General features: G+C 37.5%; 1 protein-coding gene across 1 annotated transcript; it reads right to left on the bottom strand.

Moving 5' to 3' along the window:
* Window positions 1-4,837: 4,837 nt before the first annotated feature.
* Window positions 4,838-5,665, bottom strand: hspb9 (heat shock protein, alpha-crystallin-related, 9). The gene has a single exon (XM_059528668.1). It carries the CDS (start codon window positions 5,571-5,573, stop codon window positions 4,962-4,964), a length of 612 nt encoding a protein of 203 aa, XP_059384651.1. The 5' UTR covers window positions 5,574-5,665; the 3' UTR covers window positions 4,838-4,961.
* Between the last annotated feature and the right edge of the window lie 7,895 nt (window positions 5,666-13,560).

The raw sequence follows: 13,560 nt of genomic DNA, 5'->3' as shown, positions 1-13,560 counted from the left end.
GTTCAGAATTAAGCTTTGCAACACAGAAATAAATTACATTTTAAAATATAGTCAAATAATAATAATATTTCACTGAAAGCGGTTCACTGAACCGCTGGACAAATCAAATCAGTGCACCCACTGCCAAGGGGAATACATCTTTATTACTAGTTCATATCTGTCGCCGTTGAGACCTTACGGGTTTGGACCACATTTTACACTGTCACCCCGTGACACCTATTGCTTCAGACTGTCACGGACCCTCATAAAGGAGAAACTGCAAAATGATCTCATTCAAACATGACTCTTCACCACAGCTGATTGCCCCAATTATGTTTTCCTCATTCCAAAATGTGAAACACTCCAGGGGGGACCTGACCAATTTACTAACCTGCTACTGATGCCCCCATTATTTTTTGAAGTCAACGATAAATCAAAGGAACAAAGCACATTTTCTTAGCTTCACACTCTTAGTTGTCTGAGCTAGTGGGAGTTGTACATCCACTGTGTTCAGAGTCATTAATATCATAATGAGGCTATGACCATTGATCCTTTAATGAGTTTTTTAAGATTACGTCTTTCTGTTGCTCCCTGATAAAATAAGCTATCTGTCAAATGTACTGAACATTACTCTGCTGAAAGAAGAAAAGAATAAGTAAATAAATAAAACTAACCTAAGCCATTTGCTGGTCTTATTTGGTCTCCCAACCAAATTTAGCTTAAACCAGCTGAAATAGTTACTTGCTTTAACATGCATTTCGTGAAAATATACAAATTTCAGTATTGATGTTTTCATAGATTTTGTTTTTCATAGATTTTAGTATTGCTCAAGCTAAAATCGGTCAAACTAAACACTACCTTTCTTTGTTTTTATTTATTTATTTTTATTTTTTTTAGCAAGCCACTGTAACAAGGTTGGCCTGAAACAGAGATTGTGATCTTGTCTTTTCTTCTTTATTGCGACATACATCCAAGTGAAATGGCTTGGTACATCTGCAATTGGATCGCTGTCCTTTGCTGATTGCTGCAATCTGATGATTGACAGGCTGCTGAAGGGCAGAAGTTATTGTCCCGCCCTCACACCAGTGCACAAGTCATTGGTGTCGCTGCGAGATGGAGAGGAAATTAATGAGGCCCAGGAGGGTTTTTCTTTTTTTTCTTTTTAATGTCTATTTGATTTAATGGTGACTATTAAATTACTAGACATATGTGACCCTCTCTGTGAAATCCAGGCTCAGAATCTAGTCAAGTCTCAGAGAGATAACAAGCATCAAAGTTTGATTTCAACCATTAATTTCACTATGATTTCAATCTTTGACATGGCTTCACTCAGTCGATATTAAAGATATCAAGATTCTTTTTTCACAGAATGTTCTTTACATTATGAAGTATGATTTTATGTAGAAAACAGTAAATCACAAAAATAAGACTTTAGCTGGGTTTTCATAGCCAGTGTCACATATTGCAAACTTTGGATGATAAAGTCTTTTAGTTTGCAAGAACAATACACTACAATACATTGTTTTTGATCAAGCAGGTCTATTTAAGACCTTTAATGTCTATTTACTTAAATAAGAAGATTAGTAAGATCCATGATCTTTTCCATTAGTTTCATCAGATTCCAATCTGATGAGAATTAGCACACAGAAATCTACCTACTACTAATCTGTTACTATTACCTCTGCCAGCCAAAACTGCTTGACAAATCCATTTAGTGTAAGGTTCAGTCTACCAGGGAAATAAAAAAAGACTGTGATCCTAAAAGAACAAGGACGCATCCTAAAGATGACAGTATGATGGAGCACATTAACCTGTGCCAGAACAAAGTCTCTGGCTGAACGCCCTCAGTGCCATAGCCTCCAGTCTGGCCTGTAGTATAACCTAACTGACTGCCTCACAGAAATTGTTCACTGCCACTGGAGACAGTTTAGCAAATCACAAACTACCTCAAATTGTGCACATCACACCAATTTAATAGGATAGTTACAAAAAAAAAAAAAATCCTATCCTCATGTGACCTGTATTTTCTTTCTACTGCAGACCACAAAAGATACTTTCAGAAATAAAATTATTTTGTATAAAGCCACAACAATATTATCAAAAATAACTCTTTTTAATGTCTTGCATGCTAATATGTTGTCACATGCTCCATTATAACTGGCTGCTTGTTAAACCTGTTTTCAAGAAAACAAAAGACTCAAATCACACACACCCTTTCTTTACCTAGCAACTCCTCTTTCCCTTCAAAGCGTTAGTCATGGATCACAGGAACCCGGTTTCATTTCAACAGCTGGTGTACCAATGCTCACAGAGGTTAACAGTCTGGGAAGAAATGTCAAACCTACAGACCATCAATAAGAAATGACTGAGAGGGGGAAAGAAAGCATGTTTTGAAAAAGATTGATGCCAAGGCACAGGGGAGCAGCTCTATCGGTGCATTGGTGCAGATGACACCGGCTGCCTAGGGAACAGGTCTCCTCTCCCAGAGGCATTGAGCTGCTCGGCAAGACAGTGGACTATCATTAGTGCTGGGTGGAAAAAGGATCAATATTTACCTGCTGGTGTGGGTCTCCTTATCCAAGTGATTGCCCACAAGGATTGCTTGTCACTGTTTGAGTCATCTATTGTGCTGGAGGCCAAACAAGACCATTAAAGTTTGTGAAGAGGATTGGACAGAGATGTTCCCCAGCTGAAAGCACTCATTAAAAAGTTTTATTTAAGTGTGCAGTGGAGGTAGACCCCCCCGTCAATGATATCTGTGACACTGTTGACATAATAAGGTGGCAACATCATAAACAAGTTATTTGGTGAAAAATGTTTAAGATCATGTACAAAAATATTTTCTAAATAAATCGACTTTATGTATATGTATTTACTTTATTTTCATTATAATAAATATTTAATATTCAATCATTTAGATTTTATTTTTAAACAAACACATGAAAATATTTAAGTATAATACATGTTATAAAAACTACATAAAAGTATAGGAATATTTTATATGATGATTTAGTAAATGTATTAAGCATGACAATCTACCATGACACAATTAGTTTCTATGTGTTTTAGTGCATTACACACTAAACTAGTTGTGAGTGGAGGTGGGAAATCCAGATCCAATTTAACCTCAATATCACTTTTGCCCGCTCAAAGACAATTTTATGTTATTTTTCCCTCTTGCCAAAAATCTGGTAAAAGCAGTGATCAGTGTCAGGTAATGGCAGGTGTTGAGAGAGGACTGGAGCAATGGCTTTTATTTTGTAACTCTCTTTCTCTCTCAGCCCGAGACATTATTTCTCGTTAATGGGAACCATATCAAAAATCTCTATGCCGCTGACATTTAAATTAGTCAGGAGACATTTGTGGTTTCTCTTGTGCGCTTCCTCCATCTTGCTGCCTGAGGTTGCACACATCAAATATTAATCGCTGTGTTTTGTACCTGCGCTGAAGCCACAACAAATGGTCTCCTTTAGGCTGAAAATGTCAGAGAAACCTTTACTGGCTCTAATTTAGCTCCTCCTAGGAATTGAATGTAATGGCAGGATTTGGCCTCTTCATCTCATGATTTGCTGGTGTCAAATTCCCCTGCTGTCCATTTCAAGAATACCTTTTATAGCTAGCTGACTGTTGTATCCGGAAGCCTTTCATCTCTTGAACTTCTGCTCTCCGGCGTCTTGACAGGATTTAGGGATGGTCAATAGATCTCGGATGCCCTGCATTCTTTGTTTCAAAGAAAAGATTCCTGTGTTAGGTATAATGAGAAGAAATAAATAGCAAATGGTAATGTCAAGTTATGATTAGGTTACTATGGCTGGTGGTCAAATGATGAGGGTGTATTCACACCTGTTTGTCTGGTTCGATTGAATCGAACTCAAGTTTGTTTCCTCCTTTGATGTGGATTTTTTTGGGCAGGTGTGAATACAGCAATCGCACTCGGGTGCGCACCAAAAAACCATACCGAGACCCTGCTGGGGTGGTTTCGGTCCGCCTCCAAACGAACTCTGGTATGGTTGAATGGATGACCTTAAGCACACGTCTGGTTGTGTTTACAGTTTCTGGTTCACTTGCAAAAACGGTGTGAAAACAAGTTACTTTTTGACCACCAGCCACCACAAAAAACGTCCCTTAGCCATGTCTTTCAAATATAGCATTTATAAGACTGAAACATTTTTACTCAAAAGAAGGCTTGTGCGTTTTAAAGCAATCCAGATACATGCGTATGTCCTCCACCCAGATTGCTCTGCATTCGTTCACACAGGTTTCTAAATAAAACATGCTAGACAGTTTCTTTCGGTGTTGCGCCGCGTCTCGCTTCTTTTCAGTCATTCTCACTTGAGCACCGTGAAGCTGCGTCGAGGTAAATGTTGTTCAACTTTTCTGCCATTTGTCGGCAACAGGTGAGAGGACGTGCTTAGTTATAGCAGGACTATTTGTTTATTTATACTTATTAATTTACCATTATTTGTATTGGAAGGCAAATTGTACTTCTCTTGAAACGTATTTTCTACTTTTCTGCATTAATTTCGTTAGATTAAATGCTTTTAGAGCATGCATGTCCTCATGGATCTAGATTGCACACCTTTATGGAAGATGCTTCATTTTTTTATTTCTCTTATTTTAGTCTATAACGGTAGTAGAGAAGTCTCATATTTACTGAACTGATCTACATTATTCCACAAACCATCACCACATTCACTAAGCATGAGTCACAAGGTTAAGACCCGTTCTAACAACATTTCTGAATCAATCAACCATCAATAATATCACTCAAAATACTATCAGGAAACTCAAAATTGGTAAAGAAGCACTCCAGACTGAGAATATTATTTGTAAAGCCCATATGTCAAGATCACCGAAGTTGTGCATGAAGTCATATACCAATTAATATCTTTATTAAAACCATTGTAGAACAAATAATTTACTGTCACAGGAAGCACATCCACTGGATTCATGAAAAACAATTGTATAGTTTATAGTTTTTTTTAGTTTGTTTCCTTAGCCCCGTCCTCCTTTGTGCTTGTGCTGTCCTTGTTGATGGGGAAATCAAGCGATGTTCTAAAGCGGATGGGAATGATCTGCTCCTCTGAGGACTCATCTTTGGATTCCGGTGACTCAATATGCAGAAGTCCATCTTCTCCAAGTGAGCAGGTCAGGGAGGTTGGATCCAGGTGGTCAGGAAGCTGCACAGCTTGAACAAATCCATGTGGCTGGGCTTCTGCGACGTGAGCGGTGCTGGTAGATGATGAAGAAGCGTCTGCCTGGGCCCGCTTGCCGGCCATCACCTCCAGACGTCTTCCAGATACTGTCACGGTGACGTCCTCTGGAGAGTAGCCTTGAGTGTCCAGAGTAAGAGACACGTCTCGCCGTTTGTTCTGCTCTGTGTTGGTGCTGAAGAGCCTGGAGAAGGACCTCTGACCATCTAGACACTGGAAGAACTCGTCTCGGATCTCATTCCTCAGGTTCTGCATTATTTGAGCTCTACGGTGGAGGAAATCCTCTCTGAAGCTGGAAAGAGCCACACTGCGCCTGGGCCACAGAAAGTGGGAGTTTGCAAAGAAAGGGTCATCCATGAAGAGGCTCTCGACAGAAGACATTTCTCTCGTCTGTTTGTCTGGGTGGTGTTGTCTTGAGGGCTTGTCTGTGCTCTCAGAAGAGTGATCTACTTGCTTCGGGTCCCTCCAGTTTATATATTTCTCCAACAGGCATCTAGAACCTCCCACCGCTGGTCTTTTTATACCAGTGAAGTCATGAATAAGAATTTGAAGCTACAAGTAAACGAAACGTTCATATAGCTATAATAAGTTTATAGTTGTAATTTGATTTATGGGTCGGTGTCACTTTTACTGTCCTGCAGCGGTCGTTGGCCCTGCTGTCCAGTTTGGGATTGCCCACTGCAACCTTAGACATGCACAGAGAGTGAAGTCATGTGCTAACTTTACACCCGATGTGTGTGCGAGTGTTTATTCAGTCCTTACCTTCACCAGAAGCTGCTTACCGTAAACAAGAACTATGCTGACTGCAGTCATGATGTCATTTCCTAAAATCAGGAAATATATATCAATTTTGTTTTTCATAAAATTGTACAGATATATATATATATATATATATATACTGTATATAAAGGGATGATATAAGAGAATAATATAAGTAAAAATATGGATACATGTTATTTTTCAGAAACTCAAAATATGATCTTACTTGTTGGGTGCTTGGATTAAAACTTATAGTTTTAGGCTTATTTATTAATATTTAAATAAATAAATCAAATAATTAGATAGGTATCTTGTAATAATCTTTGCCGAACATTTATGTTTTCTTCTCAATATCTGCAATGGTATTTCAAATGTAGTAAAATAGTTTTTTTGGTTCAGTAAATAATTTGTCTAATCCTCCAAATGTCACATATTATATGAAACAGGGCATATTTACTGTATATGAAACAAATTAGTCCAAACAAATGAACTTTTAGGAGTATTTAGAACGTTCTTTTTCTTCTGTTTCCACAAAACGGACGCATTTTAAGTAGTTTGAATTGTTTCATGGTTTTGAGTGTAATGAACATGTTTCTTTTGATTGAGAGGAACTTGATGTTTTGCTATGCTTAGTTCAGATGAGTATCTGTTGGGTTTTTTGAAGGGGTTCTGTCATGGTGAGGAATGAAGCATGAGCTTGGTTTGAGAACAAATATACAGTAGGTTAAATGTTCTATAATGTCTTACTCATTCAGAAACTGCTATGCTAATCAAGGCATTTTGTTACCAGTTATCAAGTTAGCATTTATTGAATTAGTTGTATAATTATAGTTGTAATAAATTTCACTCCTAAAAACTTTTGGTTGAGCTTATATAATTTTAAATTATCAGTTATGTATCAGTTAGCATATAAATTAAGGGCAATTAACATGTATTAATACAAATGAAAACTTCTGCTTACTCAAACTTTTCTCTGCTTACTTGAGTTTCTTAAACATTTTGATATAACTGATTACCTCAGTTTTTTTTGTTGTTTAGCGATCCTTGTTTATCTTCTCCATATATGAGTCAAGTGTCCCCCTCACATTCCTGTGAATGAGGAGTCACCCTGTGAGCTAATCCAGAAAGTATTCAGCTGAGCACAGGACAGAAGCTTCTGAAATATCCAGAAGGAAGAGCAGAAGAGCAAACAGCTGTGCCATGACAGCACGTCTATATTTAACACACAGATATATTTCCCTACGACACAGTTCAGGCTAATGACACATGTATTCAAAAGGAAATACCATATAAACCTGAAATTGAAATGACTTAATCTAAAACCGTTTAAAGCAAAAACTATTTAATATATCTATTTAAATATTATTTATAATATTATATATAAATTTTCTTAAAAAATAAAATAAAATTCTATGTGTGTCATGATTTTCTACTGATATAATTTACAGGAGACTGAATGTGACCACAGTGCTCTTTCTTAGTCTTTATCATTATATCTTTGTAGATACACTTAAATGCCATTTTCAAACTTAATATTTCAACTCTGTTATTGGGGTTAAATCACAATTACAATCACAAAAATAAATATTTTTTCCATTTAAAATATTTTAAAATATATATGTATTGTGAATAATTAGTAAATGTTATTTGCTTGTTACAGTACATGAATCACATGGCACAAAGATAACTGAATTGTCATGGGTTATTATATTATTTCTCTTTTTTTCTCTTTCAGTTCAGTTTCCAATTTGTTGATTACTGATCATTTGTACAACACATCCTTGATGGTGCTCCCTCAATGTTTATGGTGATGATGGCCTAATTGTCAGGTGGAAAAATTATTTCTTTAAAGTTCATTAGTATCGTTTTTTTAAATTAGTCAAAACACTGCACAAAATTTATTGTGCTTAAAATTGTATTATTTTATGTGTACTCAGCCAATACTATATATATATATATATATATATATGAAACCGACATTGAAAAACTAGTGTTTGATAAGTAGCAAACAAACATTAGGTGGCGCTGTTAGCTAAGTCTGAAAGCTCACTTCTGCGTGCTGTGCAGCTTTAGCCCCTAGAGGGCGTTGGAAGATTGTCTTAATATAGTTCTTGTATTAATGTAAAACATTACGTCTCTGGCATATTCATGATCATATTTGCATACCAGATAAAAATAAAGTAAGTAAAATGAATTCATTTTGTTCTGTTTTGCACAATATACTATATACAATATACACAACGACACAGAAGCAAACTATTGACAACACACACAAATATATTAAAATGCATACTGTAAAAATCAGTGCTTAAAACCCAAAACATTCACATCTATTAGATAAATATCATATGGTCCTTCCACCGGCCGTGTAAAACTTAGCTTTTAGTGTGTCCCAGCAGGAAGGTTTTTCTCTCTGCTCACATCAGAGTGAGAGAGGAAATCTATTAGCCTGACAGCTCCCACAAAAAGCCTGGCCGCAGCTTCTCCCCTGAGACCTTCCAACAGGAGGAAAGAGCATAGTGACGGAGAGAGAAAAGGAGAGCGAGAGACCCAAGCGGAAGTGGCAGCGGGTGGGGGGAAGAATGGAGGCTATGAATTAGGCTGCAATTAGCTTTGAAGATTAGCTTTTGAATTAGCTTTCCCCCCTGAACACGTTCAGATTATAGACACTGAATTGAAACAAGTCAGCAAGTGTTTCATCATGACAGTCACTGAGACAGAGCAATGAACTAATGCCGCTCATAGCAAGGCAAGGTCAGAACTGTAGGGAGTTAGCACTTAACCTTCAAGGCCTACGAGCAAGGGCTTACCCATACTAAAAGAGCAGAAAGAGACGAGGGAGGGAGACAGAGAGGAAAAGTGAGAATTTTTTTTGTCATTTGCAGCAATAGATGAAATATGACTGAAGTAGTAACGCTGTTTCTCTGAACGCGGAAGTCATATGTCACACTGCACTGTTAATACTAGCATACAAAGCAGGTCAGTGTCAACTCACTGTCAAAAAACAGCACAGCATGATGGGAATGATGCAGGCTGATTATGAACACAGCCGTCAAGCGTATGTTGAGCAAGTGGATTTTGAGCAGATCTAAACTAAAATAATTAAAATTAGATTATTATGACGCACAAGTAGGCTATTGGATTAAAATGTGCATAATAATATATTAAATAACTTTTTTTGTATTTATTTAATTGAATATTGAAATTAAATGTAATTCTTTTAAGTCTAAAGTTGAGTGTAGAAAGAAAAGCAGGGGTAATGGGGAATTGGATTGGGACATGACCTTAAAACAGAATTTTCTTTTTTTTTTGCAGCAGCAATGCCATAGAAGAATAATTTTGGTCCTGCAAAAACATTTTAGTGGATAGTTCTTAAAATATATATATATATATTTTTTTTTAATTAACCAAAACACAGCTCATACACGTCATTGGCATGTAAGGAACAGTTTACCCAAAACAGAAAAACACAAGTAAAGGTCATGTTCAATAAATATATTTGGTAAATTTCCAACCATAAATATATCAAAACAAAAATTTTGATTAGTAATATGCATTCTGACAACTTTAAAGGCAACATATGTAAACCAGAACTCTGATATGTCCCCATTTTAATAAAAAAGTGTTTGTGGGTTTTGTCCAAGACAAACAATCTTTTAGTAAAATGCAAAAAATGCAGTAGAAAGAGGGGCTGATTCTTTGCAGAATCTACTTATTTCAGCAACAGGATTTTTTTTTTTTTTTTTTGTGCACTGTGTTTTGAATTAGTAAGTGGCACAACACACAATCTTGAAACGAGTCAGGAAGTGAGAGGGGTGAAGGCAGGAGCAGTAAGGGCAGACATGAGCTGGCGGTGAGTGTTCTGAGATGAGACTGCGGTGACTGCCATTCTCACACATTTCACTTCCTCTCGCGGCCAGCCTTGTCACGCAAACCTCACTCTCAGCTCATGAAATAAGACAGTCAGCTCTTTTCCCAAAGACCTTCGCAGTTTTTCACAGGACTTTGAAGTTCAACAGTATGTGTGAACCAGGTATCAGATCAGAAACAGCATGCCTCTAATTCATTCTTTATCTGTACTCAAACTTTCTGTGATGCTTGCACTTATTGTAGGCCTACATTAATTTTGTTTTGAACTCATTATTTTCATAGCATGTTTTTATTTCTCAGTCTTTTGGTTATTCCTTGAACCCTGACTCTGACTGGCATGTTATGCATTTTTGAGAAGTTTCTAGGGTTGTAATTTATTTCACAGCCTCAAACTATAGCTAAGTACACACACACACACACACACACACACACACACACACACACACACACACACACACACACACACACATACAGAGTAACATCTGGTCTGGTGGCTGTAGATACAGGCCCATTAGCTGAGTGGTATCCAATAAACCAGCAGTTGCTCAGATCTCAAGATTTCAAGAATTCCTGTCTTGACCTGAGAACAGCTGCTGTCTAGAACAGATCCTGTACGTCTTTCACTCTTAGAAAAATAGAAGGCATTCAACACACCAGCTTAGACACTCCCCTAGATCCCTAAACAATTGTGTGCATGTAAATGTGTATTACTGAAAGAGTGAAGATAGCAAGAGAGAAAGAGAGAGAGACAAATACAGGAGAAGAGTGAAGTCTAGAAGTCAAATAAGAGAGTGAAAAGAGGTTTTTATGGTCATTAGCAGTGCTGCGGAAACTGCTTTAAAGGTTTGCCAAGCTAAAAGCTATTCATTATTTCAAGTTGTTCAACCACAGTTAAGCCACTGAATAAGTAGTTAACTACAAGTTACTGTACAAACACAAAGTATCAAACTACTTTAGAGTTACCCAAGGTACCCTAAGAATGTTTTGCTAATGTTCCTATTCAATAACAATAATAAAAAATAAAAATTCAATTCTAAATATTTTCTGAACGTTCAAAACATCCTTTTAAACCTTTTTTTTATGCGTTCTATTATTTTGTAAAACATTACATTTAATGTTTTCTAAACACTCTGAAACAAGTAGTTACAAACAATCTATTAACATTACTTGAAGAATGTTTCTCCATATCTTTGAGAGAGCCTTGCCAGAATGTTAGCCACAGTTAGAACATTCCCTGCATGTTTGCTGGGTACATGCTTTTTATAAATAGGCTAATAATAAAAAGAAAAAAAAATACAAAAACGTATGGTTTAATTGTTTAGTGGGATACTTCAATAAGGTATACAATGCATGACTGATTCAAACAATTTGGGCATAGTACAGTGATTCAAACTGTTGAATTTTTTTTAATAATTTCATTTACACAAACTGTTGAAAAGAACCTGTTTGTTACAGTGACTCAGTCATTCCAAAGCTACATATTAGTGAAAGGATAATTTAAAACAGTACTACATTTAAGACAAAGGACCAAATAACTAGAATGCATCAGACTTGGCAATGCTACTACATGTGTGAAAGAGCACCTTATATTGAAAAGTGAAGATTATTGTAAAGTAAGTCTTTAGTTTTATTTTTCACATCACATCCTTAAAGCCAGTCAGAGTTCAGAGATGTATTCATGCCAGAAATTTCCCATGACCTTGAATACTGACTTCATCAAAGACTGAAACTTCGATGCATGCCACTTCCTGTCTCAGTACCTACATCCTGTATTTTCATATCATGACCCTGAGTTACCACACCTAAGTGGGTGGCACATTAACTTTCGTAATATGCTCTCATGCTGTTTTGTTGATGTTTATCTTCAAAGCGAGCATCCTAGGGCACTTTTTTATTATTATTCACTTGATGCTAATGGAAATTTAATCTTTCAATTGAGCATAAAGAAAAATATTGACATTCAGTAGTACAAAAACAACCTGTTTGTGGTGTGTGTACATACAGAATACAAGGCATAAAATCATTAAATTAAACTCCCAACAAAAGCGTATATGCTATCGACCTTTTCAAACAGTGTTGTTTTGACCTCTTAGCCACTTTTCATTACTGACAACTTAAAGTTTGAACATTTTCATGGTCTATATTTGACCACATGCAAGCAGCCAATGTATATATATATATATATATATATATATATATATATATACATACATAAATACATATATTGCTTGTTAGGACTCAAGCAAGCATATACAGCTCAATGATACCAGAAAATCAACTGAAGCAAATGTAAAATAACATTTGCACCAGCTATTACATCCCCTCAGATTTAATAGCAAAATCGAGACATATTTAAACATTTTCTAATTGAATTGAAGCCTAACAATCTACCTTCTTCCCCCATTCTTATATTTGCATCCTCTCTCTCTCTCTCTCTCTCTCTCTCTCTCTCTCTCTTTCTCTTTCTCTGATCCCCCATACTTCCTGTTGTGCTGGCTAGACTCCAATGGCAGATTTACAACTGTGGGGTCAAAGTTTTACAGCAGACTCATATAAATCTTGTTCCACCCTCTTCCCATGTGCCCCTCTCTCTTCCTCACAGTCGCAGTGCACAACCCCCAGTGCTTTCATGTGTCTCCATACCTGTGTGTGGTACTGAGAGAGGCACACAATGCAGTTGGTTTTCATTATGCTAGGTAGATTTACCTCTTGCAATGTTTCTGTGACTAATTCATCTCAGACTCACAACTTAATTTTATTATTCAGGATGGGAGAGCAGGGATAATTGCTGCACTCAATAAATGTAACATTGGAAATAACTTAAAAAGCACAACACACTCAGACAGCCCATATCAGGTATGTTAAAGCACAATTCAGGCATTTTCCTCAGGAATGACCAAATGTTTTTATAAAATAAAGTAGTTCCCTTTCAGTCGAATTGGGATATCGCTTCGATAGACCAATCTACTTCGAGTGTAAACTAAATGAGCCCATGCACATTGGCATGCAATTATTGCATCCAGCTGCCGGTGATCACAGCTTGAATATAATAAGGCAGCAAGTGCAATGCATACCAGCTCCTCGCTTCGTAGCCGACCGACAGTATCTTTCTGCTCAACTGTGTGTCCAGTCGTGAACTACGAGTTCAGCATGCTCTTGGAAGCTTCCTGTGTTGGCGAGATGGCGCTTCAGCGGTGGTCGTTCCAGAGTCGAGTGGGTTGCGCACTTCAGGCGGCACTACCCCCTGTCGTGTTGTAAGTGGCCGTCTCCCCTGTGCACCTCAGCACTAAAAGAGAATTTCCTAAAGAGCATATTTCTCTAAAAGAGGTGGCAAACCCCGCAGGGAACCAACCCTCTGGGGTCCACCACTCCTCCAGCACCTCCGATCCAGTGGAGCAACCCATGGAATGCGCAGGGCCCTCTTCAATGAGCATACCAGCAGCATCCAGTGGGCCTCCCCCTGACCAGATGTCGATCTCAGGAGGGAGAGCTCTCCGATGAAGATACTTTCATGTGTTGATCCTTCTGCACCACAGACCATTTCTGTGGTTTGCATTCAAAGAACGGGCATATCTGTACAAGTTCCTGCCCTTCAGGCTGTCACTGTATCTTCACGAAAGGCGCGGAGGCGGCTCTTGTTCCCCTCTGAGAGCAAGGTGTTTGCATCCTCAACTATCTAGATGATTGGCTTATACTATCACAGTCTTGGGATCAGTTGTGCGAGCACAGGGACCTGGTG

The sequence above is a fragment of the Carassius carassius genome, chromosome 1 (genome assembly GCF_963082965.1).
Source record: "Carassius carassius chromosome 1, fCarCar2.1, whole genome shotgun sequence".
Lineage (NCBI taxonomy): Eukaryota > Metazoa > Chordata > Actinopteri > Cypriniformes > Cyprinidae > Carassius > Carassius carassius.
This window is presented reverse-complemented; position numbering and strand designations above follow the sequence as displayed.

Excerpts from the sequence above, each read along its gene's own strand:
- hspb9 (XM_059528668.1), bottom strand. The coding sequence starts at position 5,573 with ATGTCTTCTGTCGAGAGCCTCTTCATGGATGACCCTTTCTTTGCAAAC.